The following is a 21,627-nucleotide window of genomic DNA, read 5'->3' on the forward strand; positions in this document are numbered from 1 at the left end:
ATTTATTTTCTCTGTTTTTACAGTGTAGATTGTCTTTCAAATCTCATAACGGGGATACTTTGAAGTTGGCTCATATAGAAATAATCACTAATGGTTTAAAAGAAAGTACAATTAGGAAGAACACTGTACTCAGAGTAACCCTCATCTTGATGTTCCTGAGAAAGGGGATGAAAATAATTTCCTAATGAACTACTCCAGAGGTAAGGTGGTGACTTGAGAAGAATGCAGCAAAGAAAGGAGGAATAATTAATTTTAAGCTTGGATTGTATCTGTAAGACAAACCACTTAGCATCCTAGATAGCCAGCTTTTTCAGTACATGCCATCATTTGCTTTCTGGAGTAAATGTAAAAATTGCAGTAGAGCTTTCAAAACACTGTAATAAATTCATTTTCTGAGAAATAGTTATGTGGTTTGAATAAATAACACACTTTTTTTTGTTTGTTTAAAGAAAAAAAGCTTTAAAGAGCAAAAATGAGGAGAGTAAAAGTAGTTTGCCATTCAGAGAAGCTAATGCATTTGCTTGGGCTGATGATTTGCATTGAATTGTTGATGCGTTCATTTCTTCTTCATTAACAAATTACCTTTTATTCTTTATGAGCAAGACATATAGCCTAATGGATTTTCAGTTTCTGACATTCTTTACTTTCTGATTTTTATTCAGTCAGTATGTGGTGTTTTCACATACTAATCCTGAAAGCATTCTAGGCTCAATCCTTAATCTACCTGTCCTTTGTGTTCCTTTGCACTCCTGGAGAGGTTTGAGCTGTTTGGTATCACCTCTTGGCTTCCCTGCAGCGGTCAGAGTCTCCTGATCAGGATCTGTACTGCTCCTGAGCAGCCAGCTTGTTACTGGTGCTGCATTTCCTGTGCCTCCTGCACTGCCCCTGCTGTGCTGCCCCAGCTCTGAGGGGCATTGCTGATGCCCACAGCCCAGGAGTAAAGCCTGGGTGAGCTGTACAGAGATCTCAGGGCGAGGGCAAGGCAATCTTAATCTCCTGCAGCTTGTTTGGATGAATTAAGGAAGGTAAGGAAACTGTAGCTCAGCCAAAAGATGAGAAGCATGATGATATTGCTGGGACAGGACCTCCACTGAAAAGCAGCACAAGTGCACGAGTTGTAAGAAGGTTTTAAGAATCTAAGCTTGTCTAGGTGTCTGATTGGAAAAAAAAAACAATGCAGTGAGAGCAGGAGTGTTTGGGGGCCTCAGTGCTGGTGTCAGAGTTGTGGCAATCTCTGCCATAGTATAAATTATTGATGTACCTCTCCAGTGTTGCTCCCCTGGGCCGGGGCTCCTTTGTCACCCACTGGGTGCTGTGCAGCATCAGGGGAGCTGGTGGGACAGCTGCTTTTCCATTTCCTTGTCTCCTTTAGCTGGGGTGGCTTAGCCCTGCTGCTGACATAGCTGGTGGCTGGCTGGGCATCCCTCTGTGTATGCATGGCTCAGCTCAGCACTTACTCCTGAGAGCTCTGTTATATGGATGTGATAGAATGAGGATTGGCAGTCTTTATCTGCTTTCATTTTATTCTGTAATCAGCAATGTGCTTGCTCAGTGGATTTTCTAACATTTAAAATACATTCAGCAAATGTGTTTTATAGTGATTTTATGGAATCTTCTGCTTTGATAGATAGAACTGTATGTCCTTTCAAATTTTTTATTTTTTTTTAGTGTTGGAGAATTACGAATACTTCTCAGCTTCGTTTCTGAATGTTTTTCCTCAATCAGAGCCAAGTCTAACTTGAAGGAACAGGTGGTTGCTTAAACAGCAAATTGTTTAACATAAAGCCTTGGCCAGGACATAGCTTCTTTTAATTAAACAACTCACAGTGCCCCTGCCAGCCATCTTTTCCCTTGCTCAGCATTGCACCACCACTCTGGACAGAATGTGCAACAGTAAAGTAAAGCACATCTACAACGTTAACCCTATTTCATCTGGATCACGCAAACTTTTCTTGGATATGTTGTGATATTAAGGTGCCATAAATCTGGATGGGATCTGCTTTTCCTGGTTTTCCTACATTTCTTTTGATGATACAAATCTTTTCTTGTTTCAGGGGAAAAACCCCAACTCAAGCATGTGGTTCCACCTTTCCATTGCAAAACGGTGTCAACTCAGGGACTTCAAAGCCAGGGTATGAAAGATTGCTTGACTTGCATGTGACTGAAACACCAAGTGAAGAGGGGCACAAGGAGAGAGGCTTTGTACTGTCCTCCTTACCTCATGTCAGTAGCTCATTTTTAGGAGGTTTTGACCCATAAGCCATTGTTGAGCTCCTGGGTACTGACTGATAGAGTCAGTATTTCCAGTGAGACAGGTGGACTCCTCCATCACCTTAGCAGACAGTGCTCCAGTGCCCATGGGAGAGCCCTGTCAATCACAAAGGTGTCATAACTCTAAGGTACTCCAGGCTCTGGAAACCTGTTGCTCTGTAGGTTATGGTAAAATCTCTAGTTTTGGCTCTTCCAAATTTGCAGAAGTATTTGATACAAGTCTAAGGTAGATGTGCCAAGAGGCACAACTGGCAGGGTGAGTCCCAGTTTTCAGGCTTGAGAAATGCAATATAATTCCAAGTATTTATGGTGACCCACTTAGAAAAAATGCTGTGCTACTATTACCACACAGTTTATGTAGATGTGACAAATACAAAATAAGTCTGATACATTTATACTATAAAATAACATCTCTGTTTTTCTGGGCAAAGTACTTTTCTCATGTAGCAGTTAATAGGGTATGCAAAGAGGTTTGTTACCAGATAATCTGAAAAGGGATCCCGAAGTGCTTTGTTCACAGCAAATCTAATGTTGATTGCCACCAAAGGGGGAATTGAATCCTTCAGTAGTGTTCAGCATTTGTAGCCTCAACTAAGGAACTGTCAGCTTGTTGGCAGATAAACCTGGACTGAATAATAGAAATTCCATTTAATTTACATTCTTTTATCTTTTCTTTTTTTTTTTAAGTGAAAACCTTTTTGCAGAAAGATTTTAGCATAACGGTTTTCCTGCTACACATTTTTTGGGTTTATGGCTGAAGCTTAACCAGTTGCTTGTGTTGTCTATAGTATACACAAGTAGACTTTTTGATCAAAAAAGACTGTTTAGAACAGAGAACTATATACATATTTATTCCTAATGGTACTGGCTGCTTATTGCCAAATTATCTTGCTGAAAGTATAGAATGGGGATCTTTAAACTAGTCACTGTAAAACATTGCTAGTATCTTACCAGTTTCACAGATATTTCCCATTTTTGTGGCGCCTACTTAAATGTGATACATTACTATATCTCTGTTCAAAGTCATGGTAAGAATTGAAGGTTGATGTCTCATCTCTGTTGTATCTGAACTGTTACTGGCCTTTGAAGCATTATGGATCAAATAATATTTTCAACTGACTCCTGAATTGACAGATACATATTTACTCTTATTGACAATATACTGTTAGTCCTTGCATAATCCCACAAATCCAGGCTTTGGATCATCACTCACTTATTATAAATCAGGGTGAGAGGATTTACTAAATCAAGATTTCAGAGTACTGGAAAAGTATGTAATTTGGTGTCCTCTCAGAGATCTCCCAATTAATTGTGACATGGGGGCTCAATAGGTGACAGTGGGGTATCAGTACAAAACCTCAGTGTGATACATGACACTGGTCATCTGGTTATTGGCAGGAATTTTTAAAAGCCATAGTCAGGTTGTGCACTGGCTGTCATTTCCAACATCCCCTGGGCCCCCTGCACAGCTGCATTTGACTCTCAGCTGCAAGTTACAGCTCTGCAGGAGCATGGTGAGTTACTCTGAGGGTTGGTTGGATAACAGCCTGCCTGTGAAGTTGTTGTTAGTGGGTGGTGATGATATTAGAAAAAACATCTGCTCCTGTCAGGATTGATGCCACTCTTCATCAAGCGGAGCACTTTAAGCTGAATCAGACAGTCATTAGTACAGGAATTGGTCTGGTTGTGAAGAGCTTTTCCTCTGGAAAAGTTTGGCCAGGATAGCAGTACTAATGGAGATTTCAAACCTGTCTAGGCGAAAAGTCCTTAGACTCTTGCTGATTGTCAAGGAAATCCTTTGTGTTTCTGGACCCATGTCCCAGTTCTTTTGGGGTCTACTGTTTTTCCAGGTGGGAGCTAAACATAAATCTCTTTAATCCTGCCCCTGAAGAAGTACTTTGCTGTTACACTCTTCCATGGCACTTCTCTAAGTCTTTCCATTGTGCATATGTGTATTTTAATTTTTCACTTCAATACACACATACAATATGACAGACTTCTAATTGCTTTGGGAACTTTAATTTCCAATTTTCTTATTTACTTAAAAAATCAAAGTGTTTCGTTAATGTCTATTTCTTCTGATGAGCTTTCAAAAGAGTGTATTTCATTCTCAGCCCACAGCTAGGACTGGTTAAAGCAATTTTCACAGCAGCTGTAGACAAATGCATGGTAAGTAAATTAGCTTTTATTATAATCACAATGGCTTTTCTTTTCTGTTTGATTTCTGCATGTTCTTGTGTGAATTCTCAAACTTAAGTATATTAAAATGGGAGAGAGAGGATTTGAAACGTGCTGTATGAACCTTCCCTGTGAGGTGTGTCCTGAGCTGCACAGGAAAAGAGCAGAGCACAGGGTGTACAGGGGGCCCCACGAGGTGTTGAGCACAGGGTGGGACATACCTGATCTGGGAACTGCCTGGGGCAGGTGCCAGAACACCTGAATATCCTGGTGTTCCAGGCTGCTTGTGGCACCTATGGGACACAGGGTCAGCATCACAGTTTTATGTCTGGGAGCCAGAGAAGCTGCAAACAATGGGGAAGAAATCTGAATGGCTTTTTTGTGTATTTTATGGTGTGTTTAGAAAGCAGGGATTTGATGTGTTTGTAATATTGGCTGTCTTTTTAGCCACTGTGTAGACCTAAATTAAAAAAACCTGTGATAAAATGGGTACTGTACGTATCTGTTCTTGTGTGAAATTTGACTGAGGTGCTACAGGATAACCTGGCCATGAAGGAGAGCATGGTAGGGAGTGGGAACTGGATGGTGAACTTAGTATGTGCTGAAATGTGAGTGAGGGCATGGCAGAAGCTTTGTGACAACTGAGCTGTGTGGTTTCACTCTCAGGTCAGGGGAAGAGCAAATGAAGGTCGCACAAACCTCTCCTAGATGTGTAGGTCATAAGGCAGCACCTTAGTGGAGCTGAGGATTAAAACTGCAGGAGGGGACTGCGGGCATGGGGTAAGACAGAACTAGACTTTGGATTGGCAACTGGGAGAGGTGACTTGCAAAGATGGGGAGCCTGGTTTTGCCTCGTGTGGGAGTGGGCAGCTGTGCCCCCATGGTGGGGGGAACAACTGGGTGAGGAGAAATGCAACACCATCAGCATGCTGATACAAAAATGATGTGGTGCATGAGGTACTTCAATCACAGGGCATGTCTTGGCATTGTTTTACTCTGGCCAGCACTGGTGAGGCCTTGGCTGGAGAGGAATAAATACCGCTATTGAGCTGTGTCAATAAAGCTACAAAATAATCAGAGATTTCCTGAAGGACAGCATGGGGAGAAATTGGAATCTGGAAATGATGACTTAGAAGAATGATGTGGAGTCTTCAGTCAAGAGAGCATGAAGTAATATGTGATAAAGCCCTTCAGATAAGAACAGTTCTGCTGCAAAGAAGGGAAGATCTGTTCTCCATCATAATGGTGGGTAAAACAAGAAGCAGGTCTAAAATAGGGTTAGATTGGATTAAACTTCTCCTGTTAGGGATAATTAAGTAATAACTGTAATAGCTGCCAGAGGAAATACAGAAGTGTACTTCACAGGAAGCAAGCCACAAACAGATTAGCCAGGCTTCTGTCAAGAATGCATTGTGGCCATTGCTGCTGGGGCAAGTGATGGAAAAGATGATCTCCCCAACTCCTCTCAGCCCCACTTTAAAACACCAGTTTTCAATGACACTTTGAATTGGAATTTCTCTTGCATGTTTCTCAAGTCTCATTTGGATTGAACATTTTCTCAGTAAGCTTCTAGATAGAAGACTTTTTGTTGTTGGAATTTAGCATTGGCATTCCATGCCCTCCACTCCCCAACCCTCCAAAAAAGAAAAAAAAACACTTTTTAGTCTTGAAAAGTTCCTAGCTTAGAACGTGATATTGATTGCTCCCAGAATTAGAAGGTGTAGATGAAAGAAATACACTTTTGAATAAGGATAGTCCTTGTAAGAGAAATAGAGCAACAAGCAGGTTAAAAGAGAATTTGGAGATAGCTGTGTTTTGTGTGGGATCTGAGACATTCTTTCCAAAGTCCCATCTGTTCAGTTTTTCTTCAGCTCTGTTTTCTTCTCACCTCTCTGTTGTGCTTGCACTCCAAATGCAGACATTACTGTCTGACTGAAGTGCTGAAGTCGTGCTGGTTGTCTCTCAAATGCAGGAATCACAAAGAGCAACTGAGTTTTCACTTTCAGAAATGGAGATGTTTCACTACTGGTAAAATCACCAGGAATAATCTAGTTTAGGAAAGCCCAAGAAACCATCTTCAGCAAATGGGGAGCAAGTAAAGGAATGCGTGCTGTTCTGGGCAGAGATAACAACCCCACTCCCAGGGTTTTTGTAACTGACTGTGAAACTGTGTATTTGGGACTCATGGCAAAGTCTGTGTGTTAGTGTGTGTTTTAATCACACCTGTGGTGTTCCTCCTTGACTTAAACTGTGAAAAATTAAGAGTTCCACCACAACAGAAGTTAAGGGAAAAGATGAGCCTGAAAACTGAGGTCTGAATCCTCTGTTGCTGTCATGTAGCTTACAGTGCACGGGACCACTCTGTCAGAAGGAAACCCTGGGTAGCCTGGGAATGTCTTCAGAGGCTGCGTGACCGAGAGTGGCACCCGGAGCGAGCTCGTAACACTGGAAATTCTGCACCTGACCCCAGCACCCTGCGCATGGCCCCAAGGAATATTTCGGTGTGTTGGTTGTTGCTGGCTCACTGGAGCAGTGGGAGAATGTTGCCTCTTGAGAGAGGCACTCCTAGTGGAAGAGCTTATTTCTGTTTTATCTTGAACTGGTTTGGATGAGGAGTATTTTGCTCAGAATAGATGTCTGCTCAGAAATCTATCTGATTTCTGTGTGCTCTCTGTAGAAATTTTAATAGAGTTTCTTTTTTCCCCTATCCTGAAGAAAGAGGATGAAAGTGGTAGCAGTAATTGGGAGAGAGAGTCACGTAGAATGAACAGCACGGGGACTTTCATGTTTGAATTACAGAGGATTTGGGCTAGATGGAATCTTTTCCTCCTCAACAAGCCACTTAGAATTTATATATATATATATATATATATATATATATATATATATATATATCTCACAGTTTATTTCTAGGAGAGTTGGCTAATGGATTTAATTGTTCTCCTACTTTCAGGATCGTAAATCAAAACTGATCTAACTGGGTTTATGCCAATAGCACAGTAGATGTAAAAGGAAATCAGGGGTTAATATGTTGTTATATTTCGTTGGGGCTTGATAAATTCACAACAGTTGTCAGAATAACTTTTGGGTTATTTACAAAACTAAATGTGTACCTCTAAGGCACTGAGTTGTTCCTGGGAAGCTGGGCATCTCCTGGCTGGTGCACCTTTCAGAAACCTCAGTTCCTGCCCTGTGTTTCAGCCAGGCCCTGTTTTCTTCTGCAAATGGCAATGGACTCAATGTGCTGCAGTGCTGGGGCAGAATGAGTGTGGAAGCAGTGTAGAGCTGGCACAGGCTACTTGCTTAAGGACAAATTCAGAAAGGATTAAAAAGTTCTCACTGCCAAATTTATTTGTAAAGAAAATTATTCAGTTGCTGGGGGATATCTGTAATTGCATATAAAACAGTGGGGAGTGTCTGTAATTGCTGTCTATTCTGTGTACTTTCTCCTGAGAGTTCAGGTCCATACAATTGCGAATATTCAGCTTGAAATTCAGGAGCTGTTAATTGGCCTCAAGATTTATCTTCATCTCTCTGTAACAGTTTCGCCCAGGCTTTTAGAGAACCAAGTTATTGGCAAAGACAGTGGAGTTTTATTGGGAAAGATTGATTGTTTCTTTGTAATCCAGCTAATGAAATGGAGCAGATTCACAGTTTTGGCCTCATCAGTGTGCCTGAATGGCAGAGCACGATGTGCAAGAGAACAGCGTGGAGGTACAGCCTGTGTGCAGCACAGCTACTTTCAGTTGCCTCTCCAAGCACAAGATGTAGGAAGTTCCCATCTCTGTTCCTCTCATCAGCAACACTCTTAACTGAAACTGTAGGATCTGATAGCAGTCCTGGGGGTAGCACACCCCAACTATGGGTTTGGGGGAAGGGGTGTGCTTTCCTGGGCTCAGATTGCTAGGGCAAGCAGCAGCAGCTTCGTTTGGTTTCATACCAACAGTACCAAAACGTTGGAGCAGTTTGTGTGGGGCAGGTGAGGTTTTCTTGTCAGGAGGCACCTTCTAGATATGCCAGAGGGATTAGGAGCTGTGTCCTGAGGCTGAGAGTGACTTGGCAGCAGCGTTGCGTGCTGCAGTAAAACGGGGTTTGCCATCTTGGCCTCCACCAGGAACAAGCTGGGGGTTGTAGCAGGATTGCAGCTGTGTCCAGAGGCAGCCCTGTAGGTATTTTTGGTGTTTTGCTTGCACTGCCTCCCCATGGAGCAGCAGCTCTGTGCTCAGCTGTCCCCTGTCCATGGGCTCTCCAGGGCTGTGCCCACTCAGGGGTCAGGTCCCACCCCTGTCCTCACACGCAGCTGAACGATGGACTCCAGCCTTTGTCTCAAGGAGTTTCCTCCCACGATTGCCTGCTCACGTATCTCTGGCATGTCAGTTATAACAAAGCATTTCATGTCTGAAACAGCTGATCTTCCTACAAGATCCCAGGGACAGCTAAACTGATTGTTGCACAAAACTCGGGTGGTACATTTTCAGTTTTTCATGTATGACAAAAATGGAGTTACTTTAAATGTTGAAATCATCTTTGCTGGAGCAAAGACTACCTAAAGCTTTGTGAATAAATACTTTGCTAACTCCAGTCTATAACTTTCCTAGGGAAGCTGATCGTACTTGACAAGGGAAATAGGATTCCACAGGAGATTATATGAAATTATGAGATGCTGCAAATGGAAATAGTCTTTCTTAGGCAGAGGAGAGAGAACAACTTCTCTGTAATTGAGTTGCAGATAAAATTGAATTTAAAGGGTCCAGCAAGCTTGTTTGAAGTTCAAAGAAGCTGGCGCATAAATTTGGCCTGCCTGGAGATACTGCATCTTTACACATATAGCTTGATCAAAAGAAAAGCAGAAATGGAATAGTTCCAGAAATCCAGAGTGATTAAGTCAATCTTTCTTGCCCAGTGATGGAATGCAGAAAAATATAATTTGGTCTTCTCTAAAGTATTATCCTTCTGGATCAAAGGATTTGTCTTCCTGCCTTTCTATACTAATCGTACAGAGAAAAAAAATGAACTTGTACAGCAAAAAGATTGTGCTCTTTATGATTTATTCAAGTTGGCAGTTTGTGGAGACTGCTGTCCTGCATAGTAAGCTACAGAAATGCCAAGTTAGTAAAAATATTACTTAATAGCTTACATTTACCTTTGTGACCAACTTGGGGAATGAAAGAGTGAAATGTAGTGGGATCTGTACAAGTCTCCCTATTTCATATTATGATTTATTATTTTTTCCTGTGAAGTGGAGAGCTGTTATTTGTGGAACCTCTGGCTGATCTTGCCAGCAGGGCTCTGCAGCAGGAAGAGCTCAGGAGCAGCACAGTGTTTTGTGGGCTGAGATCTGAGTAGCCAAGAGTGCACAGACTGGGAGTTCTTGGGGAGGTACAAATACAGCCGGCAGGAATAGATGCTTTTAATTAGCTAGTCTGAAAAATCTGGGTGGAGGAAAATGCCCTGGTACCCTTCTTAGAATATATTGTTTCTGTAAGCCTTAATTCAAGGAATCAAGGCTTGAAAGTATAATTTAGGCCCCAGAGTGGGACAGGGTTGGATGAAGATTGATGAGGACAGAGAAAATCTTTGGGACTGTGACCTTTAATGCAGCAAATCCCGTTCTGTGATCCTGATAATTTTACAGTCTTTTAAAATCTAACAGAAGCCAATTTAAGGGAAATAAGTACAATTGTTTTCCATGCATGTATTTCCATCTATGCCATATATATACTGGAAGTGCAAGCTAGGAAATTAGAAAATGTCCTCTATAATGAAATTTGATGTGCTAGCCACAGAGTCATTTTGGATCTTAACTGCTTGAGAGAGGCCTCTGCAGGCCTGCTAATGGAGCAGTGGGAAGCTAATTGCAGTGTTAGAACCTGCCCTGTTTGATACACACAGAACTTGCCTTGCCACTGTGCTGCTATTCAGAGCATCACAGCACCTCGGAAATACCCTCTGACAGTATTAAAATAAATGTAAGGAAATCCATTTAGTTGAGGTACTTTAGTGTAATGAGGAATTTCTCTTCTTTTCCCAGCAAGGCTTTGTGCAGTTCTAAAGGTCTGGAGGAGCCTTGGAGGAAGCTGACTTTTATGGAATGTGGGAAGTGTCGTAATTCATTTGAAGTACGTGTGTGATATCCCTATGTGCCTAGTACCTGAAAATCTGGCTTCTCTTCGAGGTGGCACGACTCTTTGATTCTGTTAGGCCATTAAAAATAATACCAATCTGCTCAGTCACTGACAGCAGGTTTTTTATTGTGTGGTGATTTGGGATTATGAGAGTTATGGGGGAAGGTGACCTTGATGTAGGTTTAAGTGCAGCACTTCTTGACACAATGCAGTAGAGAACAGCACTAGTGCTAACTTACTTATCTTGTTAAATGCACTAGGGCTGAATTACTTGAAACAAATTTAAACAAGTGACGTTCTTATTTCATAAAGTGCATTTAATCTCATGCATGGCTGTGTTTATGATAGAGTTACAGCAATACAGTAAATTAAATGTGAATAGAAGTCACACCAATATCTTCATAAGCAGATGTTTTTTATTTCAGCTGAAGTACGAATAAGATAAATCTAAAGTCATTCAGGACAAGAAGATTGAAGTCTCATACATTTACTAAAAAAAAGATAAATTTGTGATTTTGAATAGTTAACACTTGTTCTGTTCCTCAGTCTGAGGCACACAGACGGCTGCTCATTATGTCCTGGAGTAAAACTATACTTGCCAGAATTTGCAACGGAATTTTGCAAAGAAATAAGCAGAGATGATGGCATAATCAACATCAAGGCTGTTGCTCCTTATTCAGCATAGGTTTTGACATTTTTGGCCACTTTGTAGGAGTACAATTTTTCAGTAGTGGTAATTAGGACAACTGATGTATGAGTAAGTTGTAAGTGTATTAAACTGCTGCCTGTCAGTGCAATTTTTTACTGTGCTTTCTGAAATCCACCCTTAAACTTTCCTCAGCAGTTCTAGCTAACTATGGGAAAAGTTGGAAAATCTAAAAAAGGGAAAAAAAGTTTGAGTTACATTAGAATTGTTGATAGCCACCCCCGCTCCATTTTTTAGTGTTTTGGCAAAAAAAAAAAAAAAAGTAGATTCAAATTTTATTTGCCAAATAATTTTAGGACATTTTTCTTACTTTTTGTGGTGAATAAACTGTTTGGAAGGAAAAATCATTTAGCTCTGCTCCTTAATAATCTTGGTGCAGAAATATAGTCTTATAATACTGTAAAACTTTATGTACCCATTCAGATGTGGGTGGAATTTGTAATTCAGTAGTTTATCTAATGATTGCATTCCATTTTCTAGTGACAGTTTTCATTAAGACTCCATTTATTCAGAGAAAAGCTAATCTAATAAGAATAGCCTTGAGTTAAAGGATTTATCACTCTTTTTTTTTAATATTTTCCATATTCTGAAATATGTAGCATTTAGGCATAACAGAAAGGTTTGTGCTTCTTTAAATTGTGCCACATTTTTCCCTCTTAAATGTGTATTACTTGGAGAATATGCAGCAGGTATTTGAAAAATCACTTTTATCAGATATCAAGGTTGGACTGAAATGACTGTAAAAAGGATGAAAAAAGGGAAAGAGATAGTCAAATTTAATTTTAAATTCATATGGACTTCCATAAGTTTACCTTCTGCATGGCATATTTAAATTTTTTTTCAGTGTTAAAATGAAGGTTTACATGAGGGGGGAATGGGGCTTTTCCAAGTTATTGGCTTAAACACCAATGGAAAATACTTGCTTTTATTATAAAGTTAGTATTCAGCATAAGTTTTATATTGTATGTCCCATCTAACACAGGAGCTGTTCAATAAATATTGAGCTAAAATCTAATCAGCCCATATAAAAGAAACTGAGAGACAGGAACCATCTGAATACAGGAGTGACAGATGTCATTCATGTCACACATGTTTTATTAAACTAGAGCTGCAAACTCATGGCTGGGAGTTTATGTTCTGAGTATGTGCACTTATAAGCATTTCTTATATATATTTCTTATATAAGGATTTTGCATTTCTGTTTTAAAGGAGGCAAGGACCAACCCTGTGAAGTCTAACACAAAAATAAAGCAATAAAAAAATCTAGAAAAAGCATTTTCAAATAATTACCAAGTGAGCTTTTAGGAGTGAAACATCACATGCCTTTTGGGGAGAGAGTGAGTTTAAAAGGCTCCAACAATAAGAGTTATCACACATCCCTGAATCATACATCACACCAAAATCCTGTTTATCTAGGCTATTGCTGTTGGCAGTTAATCTCAAGCAGGGACTTGCAGCATCGTGGGAATGGTGAAAGGGCAAAGCAGGAAGGGTTGTCCATACCTGCTGTCAGATCTGTAATAGCCTCAGACAGAGATTTCTCCCCTTCCACTGCCTCTGTTTATCAAATCCTCTTTGGCACTTGCAAAACATCTTGGTGGTGTAGTGTTTTTCTCAATTTCACAAATACATAAAAATTTACGTCATATTACTGTCACCAGAAGGGTTGGAAAACAGAATTTGTGCACTCTGTAAGTAAGAACAAGGTAAATCCTGACTTGAAGGGTTTTGTATTTTTAGAAGGCAAATATGGCTACCTGATTAGCTCCTCTCTTTTTCTTTCTTTCTTTCTTACTTCCCCTGCCCCCCATTAGATGGGTAGCTGGATATTGTGGCTTTAGGAAATTTGAAGATGTATTTCATATTTGCAGAAATAGACTTGATTTGGAAAATTTGCATCCAGCTCCTAATATCTTTTTTCTCAGAGTTCTGGGAGACATAATTAGTGTTGTTGTGCTTGGGATATGCATATGATGCCAACAAAATAAACATACTTTTGGGTTGTGCCTGTTTGTAATTGTGATGAATGCAGAATCTGTTGGTTTGGGAGGTCTCTCCCAGCAGTTGTGTACAAAGTGATTTGCTTATTACCTTACCTTTCCCTTCTTCTCACACCTCATTGTCTTTGAAAGTCACTATTTATCATTCGATGGCACTGGTGAGTAAGTGGTGCTGAGTCAATGCTTGATTAGTTTCCAGCTGGGCCTGTGTGAGTAATTTACTGAGATGCCAAGCAATCCAATTAAATTTTCAGAGTATTATGACTTCACTATGCCTGCAGTGGGGTGCTGCCGTCACAGTGCCATCCCCAAAGACTCAGATGGCAGTGACTGCTCTGAAGTCACCTCCTCAGGCTGGCAGTGATGTCATGTGCCCATAGGACAGCACTCCCTCTGGATCTCCATTGCCTGCTGCAGCTGTACCACCCGTGGCTTCCACTGACACCAGCCTGAAACTAGTCGGACTAGAAATGTTGCAGAGGAATTATTTTATCCAGAGCATATGAAGAGTTTTCTTTTACTGCAGAGGCAATGTTTTACAAAGAAAATGACCAGTGAAATAATTGTTTTTGGAAATTTCTATAGTAGTGGTAGATAGTCTGTGCATCTGCATATTGATGTAGATTTAATTTTTGTTATAAACCAAGTCTGAAATCGATGTGACATGAAGGACAAAGCATTCCTTATTCTGTCAAATAAAAGTTTTGGAAATTGCAATTAGCTGGTTTTATGCACCTTTGTTGATGCTATGACTCAAAGCATTTAATGTGGTTGATTCAAATGTCAGATTTTACTGGAAGATTAATGTGGCCTGGTTTTGTAGCCTCTCATACTTTGTAGTCATCACAGCTGCTGTGGAACAGGTTAAAGAATTGAAAATAGGGACGTTGCTTATATAAGATGGCCTACTGTGCACAGGGTAGTTTGAATGTTCAGAGTTGTTTTGTGGGGACAGTGGCTCTGAGTTTCAGGATGGTGCCTCTGAGAGAAAATGACCTCTTGCTTTGTACTCTTTAATCTTGTTCTAGGGTCTCCTCTGCTTTACAGGAGCTCATGGTCTGGTACCAGGTTAAATTACTATTATTTCTATCTTTCATTAGGCAGAAAGAGATATGGCTAATTATTGACTTCCCTCAGCTTCCACTGTTGCAAGATCTGCCAGAGCTACTGGGCAAAGTTTCGGGCTGGTATTGCAGTTGTTAAAGGAGTTCTGGGCACCCCATGGGCACACCTGGATTAGCCAGTGCAGCCACAGGATGTGTGAAGCAGCTGCTGAGGAGCACCAGGAGTCTGCACTGCCTGCACCAGACCTTGTCTGCTCTTGTGGAGGGAGCACTCCCAAGCAGTTGGAACATTCCTGAAGGACATCCTCTGATTCAGCTGGCTGCAGAAGGAATGTGGCTTGCTTTGAGACCCCTAGACAAAGCTAGCCCTAAAGAGAAAAGCTCCTAAAGTGCCTGTCAGTGCTCTGGGACACACAACATGCCCGTCAGTGCTCTGGGACACGCGTGTTCAGATGGGTAATGTGCAAATTCCCAACCATTTAAAATGTGGGTTTTGTCAAATGTACTGAAATAATTTTTCTTCAACCAGTGCAGTACTCCACAGCTGCAGTAGTGGACAATACCTCTCAGCAGATGTAGGGTCAGCACAGATGACAGGTGGTAGGGACTATGTTCCTGCTAATAAACCCCATGATTCCTGTGGCTCCTGCATTGCCATTGGTGTTTTCAAATGCAAGTGCTTTAAGGGCCTTGAGCATTTACTATGATCTGTCTGAAAACTACACCACCTTCTGTAAACAAGAGAGTTTAAAAGTCAGTGAATTCAGGAAAGTCATCAATTCCCCTGCTTTTGGGTTTTATTATAATCCTGAAGTTCTCTGGAGGAGTATTAAAGAATTACAGAGTGGGATATTTGGCATCCACGTTGCCTCAGGAATATTTAAGGGCTAAGGCTTGTCATTCATTATCTCAAATCCCTGAGAATGAAACCAAATTTTATACCAGTATAACTTCTGGAAGAACACAGTCAAGAAAGCACCTGGGGCAAATTTCATCTTTAAGGAATTTGGTAAATGAATGGAGTAGTGCCATCAGAACCTGTTCTGACTCTTCTCACATTTGAGGATTCACTGTAGAAACCACAGTGGTGACCTTAAGCATTCTGTGTGCAAAAGGGAATGTATAACATGTTTGTCAAAAGGTCGTGGCTCACTGGAGGACTGGAACAAACTACAGGCTCTGCAGTTAGCTCTGCTCCTTTTGGTAGTAATTTTCATTTGTGTTTAAAGGGGACCTCTTGGGGACAAGAGAAAGGTCAGTGTAGCTACCTGTTGGTACTTGTCTGATTAAATCTTATGATGGTCAGAGAACTCTGCATCTGAAATCTTAGGAGACGCCTTAAAAATAGCTCAGTAAATATTTCTTGTATGTATGGAAGCTCAGTTTGGCACAGCAGTTGTCAGAGCTTGGAGGCTTCCCAGAATGCAGAGCATGTAAACCAGAGATGCTGCTTGGGATGAACATGAAGTTAGTCAAGAGAACCTAGGGGAGTTAAGTCAGCCTAAAATCCTGTGTGGTTAATCCAAATGCAAGCTACTGTCAGACATAACCTGTGGGAAAAATACTCAACCTGAGGACAAAGACTTGTGGAATGTCACTTTGCTGAATCCAGCTTTTGATTTGCTCACAAAGGGCTCTAAAACTACTTCCTGCCAACTCAGGGAGCTACACTGATAGCTCCTAGGGTTCCTTCAGCCTAGCAGTGTGCTGGGATGAGCTGGTGTTCCTGAGATGTCCTCCTCATCTGCTGCCTGAATCCCGTGTTCCTGCACACCCAAGGTGAGCAGCTGCTGACAGAGCAGTCCCCATTCCTGCCATATCCCCTGAGCCCCTGTGCAGTCCTGGCAAGGCTGAGCTGACACAGAGCCCCACCAGGCACCTCTCAGCAAGGCTTCCACACAGCCTGGGACTGTGGGATGAACTCAACATTCATCTGCACGTTCCTCTTTTTTGTGTGTTTGCTGCTTTAGTTCATTCTTGAAACTCGTGTTTCTTCCCTTCTCAGTTACTTTGCAAATTTTTTCGGGATCTTGTCCTCCTGTTTTAGAAATTCTTCAGTTTCTGATTACGCTGTAATAGGGTCAATATAAAGACATTTCGCTGGATTCCAGTTTAAACTAACCTGCCTTTTCTCTGGAATTTATTTACTGACATATACCTAATTTTCTCCTTTGTCCTTAATTTTTGTATAATAAAAATCCAAGCTGTTAATTTCCTTTCATCCATCCTAGCAATTGTCTTTGTTGTTCTCTCCATCAGAGATTCATTTTGAATCCCTTTCTCAAATACAGCTGAACAGCCTGATGCATTATCCAGGAGAAGTTACTTGTACCTCTCATAAGAATGTTAACACCTCTTTCTTTACTGAAAATTACTCAGTTGATGTGTTTAGAATCGGGTTCACCTTTTTCCAAGCCGTACTGGAAAATGCCTTCATATTAAGGTTGGAATTGATGAATACATTCATATTTTTTTCCCCTGCTGCTATCTCCAGTGAATAGGCCCATTGTTTACAGGGAAAAAAATTATCTCTAAATGCATGACTGTATTATTTCCCATCAATTTTAATATTTTCCTTTCTACTGCACTGTTCTGTGACATCTCCCTGTTTCAGCATAATAGTTCTGTGCCCCGTGCTGATGATACTGCATAACTTTGTGTATCATCAAATGTCATTAGTATAAGTTTACTTTTTTTGTTAAATTACTTCGCTAATTAATGATCTTGCAATCTCTCAACCAGGCTTTTTTCTCTTTATTCAAAAACTGAATTTTTGCTTCTTCTTAAACTTTATCTTTGAAGTTTATCCACCATAGAATTCTCATTGCTAGTTGCCGTCTCTTCATCAAAACTAGCAGTTTTTTTGGTTTATCAAAATGGTTATCTTAGAGGAGAAGAAGTTTCAGAGCTGGGATGTAGAAATGGTGAGTAGCAGTCCTTCACAAGGTTGAGGGTCAGAAAATAGGATGGTAATTGTGGCACATGACAAGGCAGCAGTGTTGCCAGAGCAGGCTGATAACATGGTCAGTTTGACAGACCCAGGTAAGATTTTAGAAGAAATTAAAGATGCTTATGCTGTGAGTGTGGGGCAAGGGACTAACACAGTCCCTCAAAAAGGGAATCAGCTGACACACAGGGAATATACTTTTCATGCAAAACTGATTTCCATTTCCTTTGATTCAGGAGACAGCTTTGCATCTTTAGACTAACTGATGAAGTTTGGTGATGAATGATGCTTTGGCAATTGTGCTTTGCCAAATACTTCACTACTACCTGATACCTCCTGTATGAAATCAAACTGAAAATACATTATTTGTCCTAAAGTGGCAGAATTAAGGAATCAGAGCCGCTGCTTCTCTTGAAAAATGCAATGAATTTGTTGCTGCTGACTGACTTACACTGCTCTCTTGTCTTTGATGCTGTATTGTTAAACCAGGCCTAAGTGCCTTAACTGTATTCAGACTCTTCTAAACTCTTAAGTATTTAAGTAGTTAGAAGTAGTTGGATTAGAATTATTAACAGAGCATCAAGAAGTGATGCATCTTTTTATTCCTGAGGCTGTCTCAGTCTGGAAGCTTGTGCAGTTCCCAGTCAGATCACACCAGGTGGCCATGAGCTGAACCTGCTGCTTTTTGTCTTCTGCTCTTCCTACACTTACACAGGTGGTGAGAAACTTCGTATTGGAAGTCTAAGCTTATTCCATAACATTTGTTACCAAAATGAGCGGATGGAGCTGTGAATCTGATTATGCTTATTAAATAGAGCCAGTGCAGTTTAGATGTGAATAGGATAGTAAGAATCTGAAAAAAATTGCTAACACTGTAGTTTATCCTTTTAGAAGTTCACTTTAAATAAAGTGAACAGTGCAGTGGGAGCGCAGACAAGTTGTGTAACATTTTGACATATCAAACCTATCCTTGCTCTATAACTATTGAGACATTAGTGAGAAATGTGTCATAAGGCTCAGCTTTTAACACACTGTCATGCTAAATGAATCCTGGCTTAGCCATTCCCTTGTTCCCCTGGTTTCTGTGTCCCCCACAAAAGTATGACCTCAGCAGCTGGAGGAGAAGGCAATACGCCAAGAATGCATGGAGGGGGATGAGTAAAGTTAATTTTCAAATACTCCTGATGAGTTTCTTGGCTCTTAGCTACTTCCATTAGGCAGAAGCCTGGTAAGTTCCGATTTGTGCCTCTAAAAATGCTGAAAAGTGTCTGCTGATGCATTATTGAATCTGTAGGGCCAAATTTACTGCCAGTGTAAAAATTGCACTGATGACATTTAGAGCATCCAAAGATTTGGCCCATTACTAGAGAGTTCATTAGGATTAATTCCTTGTATTGACGCTATAAATAATTTAAGAGACTAAGACACCCAATTACAGTATTTTATTTTAAGAAAATGCTGGTAGATACCTATTCAATCACAGAATTAAAATCACTGAAAACTAGTGATTGCTGTATGAGAGAAGCATTGGGTGAGCAGAGAGACTGGTGACTGGTAAAATCCAGGCAAGAACCTGAAGTCAGTGGTACACACCAATGCTTTCAGAATTTCTGATGTTCTCAGGTCATAAAGAAGACAGATCAGTGGGAATGTTAAGTATTAATGGACTACTGTCCTAATCCAGACAGCTTCCTAAACATCTGAAACAGAGCAGTGCTAAAAACTGTGGCATGCTGGATAAAATGGATGACTTTGGAAATTATGCTAATTCTGCTTACAGTATAGCAAATAAAGTATTTTACCTGGTATTGTCTTTAGGCAGAAAAGACTTTCTGTCTTTTGAGTTTCCAGCATTTCTGCTTCACATTTTTTTTTGCATTCTGTTGGGTTACACTGCATTTTTGCAGTGGTCAAGGAAAGAATAATTCTAAATGCAAGTAACTGTTTCCAGAAGGAAAAAAAAGTCATTACAGAAACTGTATTTTGTTTTATCATCACTTAATCTTAGAGTTTGCTGCAAGCACTAGCTTGGCTGTAGTCATAGGTTATTTACTGGAGAGCTGGGTTATGGAATTATCTGGTAAAGGCAGACAGCAGCACCTCTTTATCTGTCTCTTGTTGTATTCATAAATCTAACACCTTTGAAACCTGTGGTTGTCAGCAAGGCACTGACTGCTTTAACTGCAGGCAGACTGAGCTGAGACCAGTCTCCAAGTGTAAAGGTTGCTTCAGCTGTTGAAACATCCTCAATTTCAGGTGCTCTTTGAAAGGGAGAAAAAGCAGTGTTGCCAGATGGACTAAATGAATAGAGAGGTTTAATTGGAGTTAATGCTCCTGACATGCACATCCTCCTGTTGGCCCTGAAAGGTGCTTACAAAAGTCTGGCAGCTCTACTGGACTGAAATAGTCTCCTGCAATTCTCTTCCATTTTAATTTTCCTAGGTCGGCAGCAGTCTAAGGGAACATCATGAACAGTAGGAATTTATTTACGCATGGTGAAACATTTAAGATCCAAGCACTCTTGGAAAGCACATGGCACAACATCAGAGTTTGGGACTCCTGAGCGTTCCCAGAGCTTTGTGGGGATCTGTGAACGAGACCTGCCTGCCCTTCTGCATTAGTATCAATGCTGGAGTTTCATAAAGAGCATGCTTTATGTCCACATTTGCTCTGTACCAAAGCTGTGCTTCTACTAGAGACATGCTTCTAGTACTGATTCTTTTAAACTCTCACTTCAAAGGTGGCATTATTGCCAGGAAGCTGGTTTTGTGTTTAATGATTGATATGACATACTATGTTGTAACTACATAGTCCTGAAATTTAGCTGTAACATCTCAACTAACCAAAGACAGCAGCAGCACAGGTGACTATTTCTAGTTGATTATCCTGAACAGTGAACAGTTTTCTTGAATTAACACATTTCCTTTTTAACACCATTGCCTGGGTTTAGAGAGGGTCAGTAAACCTGGGGATTTCTGACTTTTGTCCAGTGCAGAGTATGAGATGCAGAAAGCCTGGCTCCTGTCATCTGCCTCTGCCAGTGGCTTGGTCATCTCTGGGACTTACCTTTCTGGAGCTCAGGTTGCTTATCTCTTGATTACAGATGTTAACACTGACCTTTGGACAGTGCTCTTTGATTTACTGATGATCTGAGGGTTGTTAGCAGTCATTAGTTATTCATGCCCAGCCACATCTTTATAAAACTGCTCTGGAGCTCAGTCCTGACAGGGGATTTTGGGCTGATGTATTCTCATGCACTGAGACCCCAAAGCTGATGTGTACAGCACAAGTGGCAGGGCCAGGAACAGAACGTGAACATTGCTGTGAAAGAGGCACAGCAGAAGGGTAGTGTGCTGAGGTGGTTGTCCTGCTCCAGTGAAATGAAGAGCCAGCTGGAATGAGAACAGTTGGAAAAATGTCCCAGGTGTAGGTATATCTAAGATGTGATGTGCTTGGAGCCAGGCTCTCAGTGGGCAAGGTCAGTGCCTGGAGTGTTTGAGTTCTGCTCTTTGTTTTGCAGCACACAGAACAGCCTGGCAGGCTGGTTATTGATCTCCAGCATGAGCTGTGCTAGTCTCCTATGACAAACACCAGAGTCTCTCTTATGGCATAACAAAGCTGCGTGGGAAGGAGTGCTGACAGCTTAAGACTCCCTCCAAAGCACTGGAATACAATGGTGAACATAAAAGGTGAATGGGTACTTTACCATTCCTTCAGCAACATTTTGCTTTTTCTTTTTTCCTGTTAGAAATAAAACTTACGCTTGTCTATGACAGGTTGAGAATTAAGTGGCTCCTCACCTTTTTTGCAGTCTTTTTATGCTGTGTTGATGGTTGGTTTAAAATATATTTGATTTTTCTCGCCTGTGGAAACAAGCACAACTGAAGAAAAAAGCTTGCTAGGAATAAATTGGCACCTCTTTCTGTGTAGTGTTAAATAAGATGAATAGAAAGGTTTTCTTAACCTTGTGCTCTCGAGAAGTGTTTTGAGCCTTTAACTTCTACTGGCATGATTCCATGTGTGTCTACTTTCTTACATTACTTTTCTCATGTCACCTCTAAAACTGTCAAGTCAAAATCAACGTTAAATTGAAGAATTGCATCTACCGAAGACAGAACTTCACCTGTCTTTTGTGCACAGTGAAAATACTTGTGGAAATTGCTTTCTCTGGCCTTAAACCATTTTTCATTTTCAGAGATCATGTGAAAGAACTTAATCCAAATGAGATTTCCAGCTTCAGTTTTTCCAGAGTATTCTTCCCAGCATCAATCATGATGTGTAAAGCGGCCTAGCACACTTCTTAATGAGCCATGCATGACAGTATTAATTTTTCTTT

The 21,627-nt window shown here is 40.8% G+C and overlaps 1 protein-coding gene across 4 annotated transcripts in view; it reads left to right on the forward strand.

The window, feature by feature from the left end:
- The window catches only part of CTNNA3 (catenin alpha 3), a 401,940-nt gene that overhangs the window by 120,237 nt on the left and 260,076 nt on the right, over positions 1-21,627 (forward strand). The window contains exons 7-8 of one of the 4 annotated variants that reach the window (XM_062496191.1): positions 5,018-5,034; positions 12,498-12,512. The exons of the other annotated variants lie outside the window; for them this stretch is intronic. Coding sequence (XP_062352175.1) covers positions 5,018-5,034; positions 12,498-12,512 — 32 coding nt within the window. The remainder of the gene's footprint in view (positions 1-5,017; positions 5,035-12,497; positions 12,513-21,627) is intronic. 4 annotated transcript variants of the gene reach the window in all.

The sequence above is a fragment of the Cinclus cinclus genome, chromosome 7 (genome assembly GCF_963662255.1).
Source record: "Cinclus cinclus chromosome 7, bCinCin1.1, whole genome shotgun sequence".
Classification (NCBI taxonomy): domain Eukaryota; kingdom Metazoa; phylum Chordata; class Aves; order Passeriformes; family Cinclidae; genus Cinclus; species Cinclus cinclus.